Source organism: Austrofundulus limnaeus, unplaced genomic scaffold, assembly GCF_001266775.1.
Source record: "Austrofundulus limnaeus strain Quisiro unplaced genomic scaffold, Austrofundulus_limnaeus-1.0 Scaffold21, whole genome shotgun sequence".
In the NCBI taxonomy this organism is placed as follows: domain Eukaryota; kingdom Metazoa; phylum Chordata; class Actinopteri; order Cyprinodontiformes; family Rivulidae; genus Austrofundulus; species Austrofundulus limnaeus.
Genome location: NW_013952423.1, coordinates 494905 through 509838, shown reverse-complemented (window position 1 = coordinate 509838; position 14934 = coordinate 494905). Strand labels below are relative to the sequence as shown.

Sequence of the window (14934 nt, the reverse complement as noted above, 5' to 3'; positions counted from 1 at the left end):
ACACACACACACACACACACACACACACACACACACACACACACACAGAAAATGTTTTTTACAAAAATATTGTGAAATACATTTTTTACAAACTCATATCCTACAGCCAAAAGAATGAAAATATTTCAGTGCTATATCTATTTTTTTTCTTAACTGTAATTTTGTCTGGCCTTTTTCTTCATTGTGTTCTGTAAAAACAGCAGTTCAGTCTATTCTGTTTGTTTTGTGTTTTTTTTAACCAGGATATAAAAATTGGTTTAATTTGAAACTTAATTATGTATCTTTAAAAAAAGGCTACATYATGCGTACATTTTAGTCCTACACAATCCATCTGGTATTTGAATGAACTTGCTAAGACATCAACCAATCAAACCTCACAGTTATAAAGATCAGCAAATGGTCATCTTGGTGTTGGCTAATAATCGGCTTTCTAATGCAAAACCCACCATATAATGCTTTTCAAGTCTTATTTGACATTTTCTATATGTTCAACAAACTATGTGTTTGTCCAAACTACCCAAATATCCTAATTAAAATTAGATCTTGACAGACATGTCTGTTATTTATAGACACAACACAGATTCCTCCCTTGATGCCTTTTTTAGGCTTCAATAATTTATAGGTTGGGGTTTAATTGTTAATCAACAAGTAAAGTAATCTGAACACTTGTTTAGAATAAAAACTGCAGTAACATTTAGTTTAAATGCAGGCCACTTTAGAMGATTAAAATACTGGTTTAAGATTTAAACACACACACAGCAATTTTCCAGTCTGTACAATGAAGCCGTTGGAGTATGGTATTTTAAAGCACTAGCAGCAGGGGGAAAAACTTGTTCTTAGATATGTCTTGCACTAAAATGGCATCAGTTTAAGGTGTTTAAATATAATGGGTTTAAAGAYTCAAACTCACTGGTGTGATCTGTAGATTATTGCAGATAAATGCGCTCTGTGAATCCTTTCTAAAAGCTTAAATTGCTCCACTATATCAATACCTGTCTTTGCCTCCTTTGTCATTTTTAGGCTTCATGGACGCGACCAGACAAATATGAGGTATTGCTACTAAATACTCCAGTGTGACTCAAAGTACTACYACCCCAAACTTACACGCCAGACTTCCTCTTTTACCTTTTTCTACTGCAGAGCAGAGGTGTTGTCATCTAGCTCACATTTAACACGCTCTACATTTTAGTTGTAGCCAAAACGTGTAGGCCATTAGACACATTGTACAGTTCATTTMATCCACTTAGTTCCAGTACACATTTAGCCTTGCCCTATTTACTTGTCCCTGTTTATTCTTGTCGACAATTTTATTCTTGAGAGGTAAGACTATCTCAAAGCTGTTCTTTTTTTAAATTCCAGCCATGCCAGTTTTTGTTTTTCCTGCTGCATGGTCTGGTTAGGTCTCAGTCTTCAAATTATTTCTTAAAAATGAAAATATTTATATATATATTGTTTTTTGCACTGCGTTTTAAATTGATTTGCAATTTTACAGTGTTATAGAAAAACACTGTCTGCTCTGCTGTGAGTGAGGCATGGCTCTAACGCACATAACTCTAAACTTCCTGTCACGGGCAAGAGGTCTGCATGTTTTTATTCAAACCAATTATCTGTTTGACCCATTTAGTCACCTGGGGCTTCATCTATGATGGGTCAGTTTGTATCAATACCAAGCATATTTCACTYGTCCTTGCTGGTGCATATAAAGTTGTTATTTTCTTGTCCAGGTTGTGACTGGTTTAATCATAGAGGAAATGCGTGCATTCATTTTCTAATACCGTGAATGAGACGGTGTCAGTAGCTCATGATTATGCATACAAAATGGAGGGACGACAAGTGAAATTAATGAAAAATCCAATAACAGTTATGGTTTTGTTGGAAAGACATGCAATCTCTTGGCCTTTTGATAACCCTTTAAAAATCGTCACATAAGCTAACAAGCTAACGTCTCACCGTGCACGCATCAACAAGCAAAAATATAAAATTAACTTTTCTCATATTGCATCAACAAAGAAATGGTAATTTGCAAAACCCGAATATTTGTTTCCCACTGAAAAGGAACAGTTGGCTTCTTGACTTTGATTGACAGCTTTGGTTCATTCGTAAATGTTCTAGTTATTGTCTTTGTTTATTCGACATGATGAGTCAGTGTCGGACTATTATTGTGTTACTGAATTTCAGTTTTATGAACCTACAAGTCACATCTGCATCCAGTGCATCAGGATTTGATTGTTTTCTTTGATATTACTTCTGTGATTTATTTTAATATTTCACAACAGTATTTCATTTTGTTTTTCTAAGTAAATGACTACTTTTGTTTGAGGGATATTTGTAGAGGAAAAACAACAAACCAAAAAAAAAATCCCTTTTTTTACGTCTTTACCACTGCAATCAATTTGATGACCAGTCAGATTTGAAATATTAACATCTCCTTATTAGAGTTAACTAATAAATCACTCTGAGGCTTGGCTGTTTTGCTTCTGTTCCTGCGGTATCATTAAATTATTATTTTTCATTAACCTTTCTCTGTTTACATTCTAACTGTGTACTCGCTCCAGCTATTTTTCTGTGTTACTGCAGGGAGACAAGATTAATGTTGCCCTTTCAAAATGTTTCAGGACACTCCTTAAGAGCTTCAGTAAACAGCACAATATTCTTTACACATCTGCATCACCATGTGTAGAATTTTTTTTAAAAAAGTTGCAGCTTTTTCACATTAAGCTAATACAAAATGCATGATTAAAGTACTTTAAAAAGTGCCTAAAATATTAAATGGACATTGTGGCAGCTGGAAGGAAAATGTACAGTACATCCAGTTTTTATGTGAATTGTGTGTTGCCAAGAGAGAAGAAAAAAAAAACTGTTGCTATATTTATGAAGGCTACAGTTTTTTATTTTATTTTATTTTATTAAGCCTCAAATGTTGTTGTTCATTTTATAAATATATTACTGATTACTGGCTGGTAACTTGCTTACAAAAATGTATAATGCAAATGCCACAGAAAGAAAGAATAAAATWTTGAATCATAAAACAAATGATGTACATCAAGATACATTAGAGATAGAGGATTAAATCAGATCAGCTGTGTCTCAATTCATGGGTTGCAGCCGACGTTGGCAAATGTGACCATCAAAACCCCAATATGTCGGCTGCATCTGTGTATCATACATGGCCGACAATATCCCAGAAATAATTGCTCCATCAGCAAATTAAACAGACAAACAAAGATGACGAGGGTTTTATTTTAATGTCATGGCAGAGTTTTTTTTTTTTTTTTATGACAGAGTTTGGAAATTCATTACAGACCGAATAATGCTAAATAAGCAACTTAGCTGAAGAAACATTTGTTGCAATAAGATGTTAAATAAAATGCAGTTACAAGTATTGCCACTGGAGCTAAACTCAAATTATTAATGCTTTTAATTGATTTACTTGTAATGTTTTTTTATTAAAACTGAATTTTGTGAGGTAATACCTTGAAAAAAACAACTGAAGCAAAGTGATATAAAATGTATCACTATAACGAGGCAAATCTTTTGTAGACTAGGCCGTCAAATTTCACAGGCATTTATGCARCCGACACGAGCGCCCTATGTTCCACGTAGACTGTGGCCAATGTGGGCCGCGGTCTACGCCGGTTGCAACCCATGAAGTGAGATTCAGCCATTGTACTACTTAATTATAAAGTGGARGAACTCGTGCCATCTGTTAACCTGTTGGAGCAGAAAACATCCTTAGCGGCTCGTCAGCCTCACAAAAGCAACAGACAAAGGGGGCAGAGGTGTGATGCACTAATGAAAATAAATGCAAGCTTTAACGAGCTAATTGCTCYAACTGTGATTATACTGCTCTCGCTGTAGTTAGAATCCCTGTAAACCTGCAAGAAGACGTCCAAATACTGAAGACAGTAATCAATGCACAACAGGCGTTTGTAGTTCTTGTTTCAGGGAGTTTTATTTACACTTACTGCCCTCCAGGACGAGCTGGGATYGTTTCTCAGAGGCCTCTGTGGTGCTTTTTAAAGATTAATGTGCATRTGTACATTAACCACATGAACGACCCTAACTGAATATTTTGTCTCTTTTTTATACAAATTTTAAAGTCGATGATGGTGTACGAGTCATGTAAAATACAACTATATTATCAACAAGTTCAAACAAATGCATTGTATTTCTTTTATCTAGCTCATATATTTCTGTTCAGCCACATCACCTGTCAGTCACGGATGTAGCTCCCATCTCTGAGATAGAAGGCACAATGTATTTCCTCTTTAAAGGTGACCCATTTGCATGTGAGAATAATTTGTTTCACTTCTTCTCCGTAGAGCCTTGATAAGAATGTTGTGGTGCACAGCCACGCACGGGTGTCCTCCCTCACCTTAAAAAGTGTCCAGTTCACGTACGCCGGCCGTTATCTCTGCACTGCCCGCAATTCTATTGGGGAAGACAACCAGCAAATGTACCTGGAAGTTCGCTGTGAGTCACTTTACTCTCTTTACACTTGACTGAGTGGTTAATCCCTTATTTCAACACACATATAATCTCTTGTTTTCTCTTTTTTAATTGAATGTTTGAGTTGTCCGATTCTTGACATGGTTTGGTTGAAAACCTCTAACTTATTGTCAGAAAAAAAACACATACAGTAATAGTTGTTTTTTAAACAAACATTGAACCTTTGGTCAGTACTACTTATTGACACATAGAGTCACATTTAAATGATACTATACAACTGATGTGATAGGGTATTTGTCATTGTGTTCCCAAGGTTTTTAGATAAATAAAATTGGGATAATCTCTCTTCTTGGATTAATTACATTCTGGTCATCAAAACCGGTGGATTTAGATGCTGCAAACATGAACTGAGAATAGCTCAACATTTCTTATCAAGATAAATGGGTCACCGTCTAATACAAAGCAGCCTTTTCTGGGTCAAAGTTCCAGGTTCTGACATACTTTAGTGCCTTTTTAAACCTTTAGAACAAGTCTGAACCCTTAAGATTGGTGTAAAAGGTCATAMTGAGAAATGGAGATGTTTCAGATTGGAACCTGGCAGGATCAGGACGATAGTAGTTGGGGAAGTGATTTTACAGAATCAAATAGTGTCAGAATGAGTCTCGTTCTGTGGGTTATTAGAAATTCTGCTCCTTATCTGGGCTTAGCCAATGAGAACCATCAACATTCCAGAAATTTCTAATTTTCATTTTGAAATCTATAATTGTAACAGTAAAAAAGGGGGGAACCAGGAAAAAGAAAATATGACTAATTGGATTAATAAGTCCCGTTCTTGGTGTGCTTGCTAGATATCATCACAATGCGACATTGATAGAGTTGTTTGAGGGGCYTGCAGTTAGACAGAGGAATCAGCAAATAATCAGGTAGCTGATTCATTGTTGCCAAGTAATTATTGATAAGGAAAGGTACTTTTGTTGTGAGCAGAGCTCTCACTCTCTGCCCTCCATCGCCACTCACACAATGAAGACGTTATCAAAGGATGGAACCGCCTATCTGCTGCACAGCATGATCCCATTAGCTGGCCTGGGTTTATCTGGGTTTGCTGCTGAGGCACTGATACAGTAGAAACRTGTTAAAATAGTCTCTGTTTGAGCTCTGTTTTCCAAGCAGCAGAAGTTTGTTTAGCTATAATGTCTTGAAATTTGTTTTGCACATTTAACTCTGTCTTGTGGGATTTTGCCTTTTATTTCTGCAWGAAAAGTTGCATAGCTGTAACATTTAATTTGTTGGGGTAGTTTTCTTCTATTTTGCTTAMATATGAAAATTAGGCCAGGTAAAAGAGGTATTCTGCAGGTGTTTGTTATACTACTTTATATTGTGCATTTCCCTGAAAATGTATTTTATCTGTGGCCTTGATAAGTGCTGCCAGACCAGAGAAGTGCTTCAGGGAATCAGAGGAAGAGGGACAYATTTCTAATCCCACAATTCTTTGCTTCTTTAAGATAGAGGACTTAAAATAGACATGGCTGATTGTATCTTTTTGTGTTTTTATATATATATATTTTTCATTTAATTTCTTTTCCTTCCAAAAGAGCTTTGCCAAGCATCTTTTTAATAGCAACACTTTTGGATAAGGACCCAGAAAAACCCCTCGTAGATGGAAATTACCCAGATGTATTAGTGCCTATTTTACTGAACTTCAGCTGATTAGATGTGTATTTAAATCCCCTTTATTTCACTATTTTTTTCTCTCACTAGTGTTGTCACAGATTTTGAGGCATATATCAAGTCAGTTAGGTTGGGTTTTCTGGTTAAAATGTGACAAACTCTGCATCTATAGCCCTGACAATCATTTAAATGTCTTGATGTTCATCACCACCAACTAAAGATTCTGATAAAGAGTAAAACTCAGGCTGGTATTGGTGATACTGACCCAATACTTATAATYTATGCAAATACACCTAATGTGACTAATGAATCTTTAAAAAATTGCATATTTCAACTGCTTTAAAAGAATACAAGACATCAGAATAATTTATTTATTCATTTTAGACTGTAAAGTATATTGATGTGGCATCCTCATTTACAATATAGTTGACCTAATACCACAACAAAAACAGAAAGTCATACAAAATATGTGACAAATGTGTTTTGAACACGAAAAGTTTAATTAAAATAGTGAAACAATCAAAATTAATTATTGTTTAGTTATTAAGAACTACTAAAGAGATGAAAATGTGCATCTTAATTTGTGTTATATGAACATAATAATATGAAAATACCAAACTTTTAACATCTGAGCATGTACTGTTTTGCTTACTCATTACCCAGGTGGAAGAAAAAGTAGTTCTCTCAAACTGCACATGATTTGAAAAGAGTTCAATAGTTTAGTTTATTTCTTTCTTTCTCTTTCTTTCTTTCTTTCCTGTTGACAATTTAGATTACGAAATAACTAAAGTATCAAAGTATTGATATTTTCATTTTATTTTTATTTTAGAGCATTAAGTTCTGGTAATAAAAGGTCCTGCAAACATTTGTCAGTATTATTTTTTAGCATTCTTTGTTTAAATTCAAAGTAAATTTGTTGTTTAACAAATGCCTAATACTGTAAATGCCATGTTCTTTTCACGCTTTTTTAGATTCTCCAAAAATCTCGGGTTTAGTGGCGAGATACACGTGGGAAGGAAATCCAGCCAACATCAGCTGTGAGGTTGACGCTCATCCTGGAGCCTCTGTGGTTTGGTTCAGAGATGGCATCCAGCTGCCAAGTCCCAACTCAACCAGCATCAAGATCTACAATACACCAACCACCAGCTACCTGGAGGTGATGACCCAGCCTTCTTTACAGATCTAAATTCTAGTAATAATTACAGAAACTAAAGATACTAAAGTTCTGTGAGACTGAAAAGGTTTTAAACGATGACATGAAAAACCAACAAGTAATCAGACAATCTATAAATGTGTTAATGATTGACAGTTTCCTGTTTAAGAGTGGTGCACACTGTTATTAAACCAACATGTAATGATCCAGTGGTTTTACCTTTTTTATTATTATTATTTTTTATCTCGTGTCTCACCCAGACCTTGTGAGTTTGTATGTTTTTGTTCCTCAGATTACACCAGAATCACAAAATGACTTTGGGAGCTACAACTGTACAGCAGCCAATATGATGGGCGCTGAATCCAAAGAGTTTCTTCTCATTCAAGCAGGTTTGTTCTTTAGTACCACTACCATTACCACTACTAATACTACTACTAATAATAATGTTTTAATATTTCTATTTCAACTTGTACAGTGTAAAATATGAAAATGCAATTGCAAAATGTGCTGTTTGAAAAAAAGCACTTTAAATGATCAGACRTTGACAGGATTTAACAGGGTCATAGTTGTGATATATCTGTGTGTTTTGTTGCCTACAAATTGTGCATTGCCTATATTAAGGTAAAAGTTCAAAACATCTCTAGCTTAGGATAATAGCTTTGGTTTTAGTATGTATTTTAACCATAGTATAGATAAAGTGGTACATAAAAAAGAAAATCCTTGAGAACAAAAAGTTCATTCTTCGTGAAAACTTTTTGTCTGATATAAAAATTGACCTTTCTGTTTGAAAATGTGAGCTCGAACTTGACAGAAACGTGAAAAACATGACAAGTTGTTTCTCAGCTTTAGAGGACTCTGGCTTGGGGAAGCATATATTTACAGTTTTATACAGTCTAACCATGACTGTAAGGTGATAAAAAGATTAAAGCAAAAGCTATAGGAAGACCCAACTTCTGCCTTTCCATCATAAAGTTCTCCTCTTGAAAGATTCAAACCAGTGTAACTYTGTCCGTGGAGGAAAGTTAAACTGTGTGGTGTGCTGTTTCTGTGACCGCGTCGCTCAGTCCTTTAATCATGAATCAAAGTGTTTTACAGGCGTGAACTAAATCTGTCACTGGAAAACCATTTAGTCATGTCTAACAGTGCTTCAGTCGTTTGGTAACCGGAGGCGTTGTGGCTATAACTGCAGTTCTGTCCTTGTTAAAAGCATGTGAAATAGTTAAGACACACCTGCAGCACTTCACCAACATACAGAGATTAAACTGAACTTGGTTTGAAGCCTCAGTCCCGTTTAATCTCTTCACACATACAGGACTGAGATGTGCCTTGAAAGGCAACAGTATTGCATTGAGGTTAACTGTGTGAAAAAGGTAAATACAGATTGTAAACTGTAGTAATTCGTTTATTTTACAAATTAAAGCACTTTTTTGCTGTATTGCTTTTAAAATACACTTTTGTAAGTAAAAAAATGTTCTCTGTCTGCTGGTACAGAGGTTCCATCATCACCAGAAATACTAAAAGTGGAACCCTTCTCAAGCACAGCAGTTGTAGAGTATGAGGAGCCTTACTCCAGGGGGGGCGTGCCCATCATGAAGTACAAAGTGGAATGGCGTTCAATTGGGAAGGARTGGACCAGTAAGGAGTATAATACTGTGGATGGTGAGTTATTTTCTTTTCTTTTTAAATGTTTTCTTGGTATATGCTACACACTGTATACAGAGAATTCGGGCATACTTTCAYTAACATTGTTGAACACAGGGTGCAGACTAAAACAACAGTCATTAAATTTGTAAGTTATGTGATTCAGTATTGAATTAGACACAAAAAGGCTGAGTCATAATCACTTTCATACATTTCCCTCAATGGTGTATTTTTTTAAATAGATTTTCTTTTTATTGAATGCGGTTACAAGGCTCATACCTGATTAGGAGAAATGCGTCATTGAAATTTACTCATTAACKATGACAAAAATGCAATAATTATAACCAATATTATTTTTTTTTACTTTATTATTATGAAACATATTAAATATGTTATACTAAGAAAATAAAGACACTAGCTAAAAATGTGTATAAGTGTAGCCTAATGTGTCGTTTTGGGGCATTTGCACAGATTTATTTGATCTGTTCCCAGAACCAAGGAAAGTTAAGCTGATAAAAGAGCTGTGAATTTATCTGATCGTTTTCAGGAGAGCTTTATGYCGTCAGTGGTCCAGTTTATCGTTTGTGATACCAGGACTGCACATTATGATAAAGGTCATAAATTTCTCCAGTTCAATTACTGTTAGCTTCACACTGTTATAAATAACTTTGTGTTGGCAAACAAAGAGAATCAGTGTGTCAGGAGGCTCGGAATGGCCCAAACAACTTATTGTTCAAGCAATGAAAAAACAACAGTCCTGAAAATGTAACCATTATTAAACAAAGAAGAAACAAATTAAATATACAAGATTTTCTTGCATTAGGTCTTGCACTAACTAACTTTTCTGCATGACATTGAGTTTTTAATAGCTTTTTTGTTTTTGTTTGTGTTCTCTGGACAACAGTTTTTTTTTTGTTGGGCAGGACTCAGACGGGCACTTGTTTTTAGGTCAGTGGTGTTACTGTATATACTGTATTGCAGAAAGAACTCAAAAACATAAAACTATCTGGTATTGCTTTATGTAACATATCAATGTTTGTTTTTGCAATTACCASAACTTTTCATAAGTAAGGTAGCCATATTGGAAATTCACATCATGGCTGACAAGTCTGAATTTCAAAATCAGACTTTAATGTTTGGGGACATTCCAGTCAATTCCTTCCATCCATCCATCCATCCATCCATCCATCCATCCATCCATCCATCCATCCCAGCTCTTCTGGGAGGACTCCAAGGTGAGTCCTCCCAGCCAAGATACATAGTTTCCCCAGCGTGTCCTGGGTCTCCTTCAGGGTCTCCTCCCATTCAGACATGCCTGAAGCACCTCCCTATGGAGGCGTCTAGGAGGCATCCCTGCCAAATTCCCAAACCATCTCAACTGGCTTCTCTGGATGTGGAGGRGCAGCAGCTTTACTCTGAGTCTCTCCTGGATTACTGGATAACCAAATCCCAAAATACTTGATCTTCACTTGATGCAGATCCCCACCAAAGCCAAGGCACCATGGAGCTTTGTAACTACCTCAGCAACTTCAGCCCCAGTTATGGACAGACCTCTGGAGTCCTACCAGCCAACAAGGTGCGATAGGACAACTCATTCAGCTTGACAGCCTCCCTAACCTGGGGTGTCCACCACTGAGTTTGAAGACTGCCACTACAAGAAGCATCAACAACCTTGTGGCCACAGCTCCAGGCAGCTGCCTCAACAATAGAGTCATGAAACATGGATTTAATCTAAACTGGAACAAAAACATCATAAAGCTATAAATGCTACAGCTAGTGTAAACAGTCTAGCTAAGACAATGAATTAAAAAAATATATATATGTTAAAGTTTATATGAGTGAAACATTTTGATTGGCTGGCTGTTTTACTTATTATTGTCTGAAAGGTTTAAAGCAAATGTAAAGACTGCCGTCAAGCATTACTGTACTTTTTTCAGTTGTGTACTATCCCACCTGTTTTATTGTTGTCGTGGGCGTTTAAAAGACTGCAGCACCAACATGCAACAAACATTGTTGCTACTTTAGCARTGGTAGGTAATCCAAACATGACAGTAGGTGATGTTAGGGACAGAAGTGGAACACGGTGGAGCCAAAATGACAGAGACTACAGACACTGACAGCCCCCAGATAATATCCCTGTCCCACTGACTGCTTGTAGCGCTCACAAATCTGGCTGGTTTTCATCTTGCCTGCCACATGGGATGCATCAGTCAGTGGCTGACAGGCTTAGCTGTCAGCTCAAGGCCTAAGAGCTGCCTGCAATGCAAACATAGTCACAAAACAGAGCACATGGACCATGCATGAACAGTAAATGTTACCTAAAATATCTCAGTCACAACAGCTACTTCAGCTTAGATTAACTGAAGCATTTTCAAAGCACTGAACAGGCATTCTCTGTTGAGAATTGCTTCTTTGTAAAATCAGAAATAATAAACTACTGAGTGATTGAGGCAACAATGGGCCTCATGCAAGAACCGTTCGTACACAGATTTGTTCTTAAGTTGTGCGTACGAGTGATTTGGGAGAATTTGTGGCATTCACCAATGCTTTCGTATTCGAAGATTTTTTTTTCAGATACGAACAAAATTCATGAGTGGTCCAGACCTGTCGTATATTTCACGAGCAGTCAGTGTGCTGTTATCCAGACTGATTTTCCTCCCTAATAACTTTATATTACGGTGCGCAACGGTGTGGCTTCTGAATAAATGAAAAATGATTTAACACAGTTGTTTATACTTTTAGCAGCTCTTTTTATTCCACAGCTGACCTGCTAAAAATGACAGATTTTCTTTTCTGGATCTCTGACAGACGGACTTCAATCTCTGAACTCGTAAAGTTCTTTTTAGTTTTTGCTGTCCTTTTTCATGAATGGACACTTCCTTGTATCTGAGGCAGGAAACAYAGCCTTATATGGTGTTTTTGGGGTGGTAATTATGCTAATCTCCTCTCGCATGCATGAGCAGCTGGATACGAACTGGTGAATTTATGCAGCTCATTTACACCCTTTTCCTGAAGATAGAAGAGTTTGTTGAATCTGGCGTGACATGTTCGTACGAACCCTTTGTACGAACAAAAGTAAGAGAAATTTAGGATAAGAATACGAACATGTTCTTGCATGAGGCCCAATGTGTCCAAGTTATGACTAGAAATTAATAACCAAGAGGATAAGCTGTYCCACATAAAAGGCTTCTGAATCTTTTACATTACTGTGAACCAGAGCTGCCATCACATGTTTAAAAGCAGTACTACCAGAAGTATATAGCACCACCAGCACTYAATGCCTTCAAATTCAATATATCCTTTAAATAGGTCTAAAAGCAGTTCCTAATTCAGGTATAAACATTAAACACTCATTTTAAGAGTAAGCATTGATAATTAACTTCAATATTGTCCCATCATAGTTAAACTATTGTAAGTCTTTCTTTTCCAGTTTAAATTTGGTTCTRAACGAAACCACAAGTCTTGACGAGTTTTGTGTTCATAATACTTCAGCTATTTATGTTCTTTAAAACCCTTACATGCTACAATAATGAAGGTTAATTTGCTAGGTATTGTGACACTCGTAATATAATTTTAGTACACACAGTTTTTTTTTCGTGTGTGTGTGTGTGTGTGTGTGTGTGTGCATTCTCAGATAAAGGCCAGGGCGAGGTCATTGCACTGCACTAGTGATTGAGCTCTAAAGTTTGTTTCTGAAGATTGCAACTCACTGACAGGCTTCACCTCACATCAAACCTTCACCCYTCAGGTCATGGGCAGCCTGGTCTGGACTTGAGTCTGATTTAAGCAGCAGGGTGACCTGCCTCCAAAAGGCAATTTGTTGTTTGATGTGGGGGAAGAGAGACCCATTACCTAGGCGACAGAAGAGGTGCACCCTGCACACGAGCCTCCGGGAGAGCCATACACTGGAGGATGGGGCTTGGAGTGGACCCCTGACAATTTGTACTGCCTAGCATAAGACAGTTATGTTGCTGATTTTAACGGAAAAAAATACGAAAGGTTATTATAAACTAACAGAGGCAGTTTGCTGTACACCATAAGGGATAAACTTATCACAATTCTCTGACCTGAGCTGTGTGGAAGCTATAAAATTTAGCATTTAACTTAAATACATGTCTATAAAGCCAGACACAGTCAGGCTTGTGCTCAGTTAGCTTTTAACCCCTTAGGATCGTCTAGACCAACAATCACATTTATTTATCTACACAGAYTTTAACCAGTCTAAGGTAAAACAATCCTCTGACTCAACTTCCATGTCCTTTTTGGTAAATTTGCATGCGATTTGTTTACATTGAATGTGGACCCATGATTCTGAAACGCATCAGTACATCTCTAAAACTGCACCATTTAATATAATGCACCGTATATATTTTTTATGTTTAATTTCCTGCTTTGCATAAATATTTTTAAATGTTTTCACCCATTTCTTTTTTTTTGTTTTGTTTTTAGAAAAAAATACCCCATAACATACTTTTTAAAAAGACGTAGGAATAAAAATGTACTTATTTATGAAGCATTTTTTTAAAACTGTGCTATTTCTTTAAGAGCAAWACATCAGAAGCATGAAGAGGGAAATGTCATGCTGTAGCTGCACAAAATGTGTCAGATTTATAAGTTCATAAATAAACTGAATAATTGAGAGTAAGATAAAGAAAGCCTTGAGTGTCTTGAGGGCCCYATCATTTAGCACAGATTCCCTCAGGCTGTTGTAAATGCACAATGTAGATGCACAAAGAGAAACATGCACTGAAGAGAGAAGGGGCTTTAAAAACTGCTGGGCTCTGTTCAGATAACTTTTTTCTCAGAAGCAGCAGGAACCAAATCATTGCAGGCTGGCGAGAAATTTCATCAAAACGTGAACTGTTGCAGCGGTGACATCGCWTTTATTGTAGTGCTAAATGGCCTGCGCTGGGTTCTTCTGCATTCACGCTTTCTGAGCTGCATTCAGACAGTTTCCTCTTCCCAGTCACTGATGCTTAGTTCACTGTGAAACACCCTCTCATTGACATGTTAATCAAAGATGTGGTGTCAAAGTATTGGAACAATGTTTCTCAAGTGGTTTTCACTGACTAAATTTGCTCTCGCCTCTGAAAATATCCTTCTCTGTGTTGCACTGAGAGGTAACAGCTACATTTTAAAGTCCTAAAAGCCTGCACATGTATGTGTTTCCATGTTGCACGTAGGTCCTGCCTGAATCTTAATGCTGGTRAATTCATTTTGTTCATCCATGAAATTTGCATTTGCAGCCTACACAGACAGCCTGGCCTAATTGCTTTCTTTTAGTATTACACCTGATGGCCCTTGTGCTACAATAGAWCTTTGATTTAATTTGTTTTCAGGAAACAAGAAAACCACAGAGCTCCCTCAATAATTATCATTTGGCCTTTTTGTGCATTTGTGCTTTTAGCTAAKTTGGCGTATTTTCCTCCCGTGCTCATCTTCTACCTTTTCACAACAACGACTCCTCTAGGCTCAATCTCTGATTTCTCTCAATTTGTAAATTTGACCAAATTGTAGCCATTTTTACGAGAGTTTTTAAGTTTTGTTGGTTGTGGCAGCCATTTTGAATTTGATTGACTTTGTTATAGGTCGTATTCAGACCTGATAATTTGCTCTGCTTTAAACAAACCAGAGTTCGTTTCCAGCGTTGGTCCGTACCTTTTGTGCAGGTGTGAATACACTCGTGAACTCTGGTGCGGATCAAACAACCGGACCGAGACCTGCTTTTTGAGGTGGTCTCAGTCCGCTTCCAAACGAACTCTGGTGCAGTTCGCTTCAGTTTGCTTCTGGTGTGAATACAGACCGGACTCTTACCGAACCAACTGCATTAAACATGCACCTTTTTGGACTTCACAGGCCACCGTTGCTGAGCTAAATAAACTGAAAACATACCTGTTTCATCGTCTCCTGTTAGCAGCTCTGCTGCCGGCATGTTGTGGGTCAGAACACATCGTCTCCTGTTAGCAGCTCTGCTGCAGCATGTTGTGGGTCAGAACACACAGAGCACCTCGTCTCCTTTGGGT

At 37.0% G+C, this 14934-nt stretch overlaps 1 protein-coding gene across 13 annotated transcripts in view; it reads left to right on the top strand.

Moving 5' to 3' along the window:
- Positions 1 to 14934, top strand: part of ncam1a (neural cell adhesion molecule 1a) — a 242887-nt gene that overhangs the window by 192183 nt on the left and 35770 nt on the right. For 8 of the 13 annotated variants that reach the window (XM_014003950.1, XM_014003946.1, XM_014003948.1 and 5 more), the window contains exons 9-13: positions 1021 to 1050; positions 4323 to 4473; positions 7089 to 7273; positions 7563 to 7659; positions 8762 to 8929. In XM_014003950.1, coding sequence (XP_013859404.1) covers positions 1021 to 1050; positions 4323 to 4473; positions 7089 to 7273; positions 7563 to 7659; positions 8762 to 8929 — 631 coding nt within the window. The remainder of the gene's footprint in view (positions 1 to 1020; positions 1051 to 4322; positions 4474 to 7088; positions 7274 to 7562; positions 7660 to 8761; positions 8930 to 14934) is intronic. The other 5 variants (XM_014003947.1, XM_014003955.1, XM_014003954.1 and 2 more) reach the window with 1 other exon arrangement.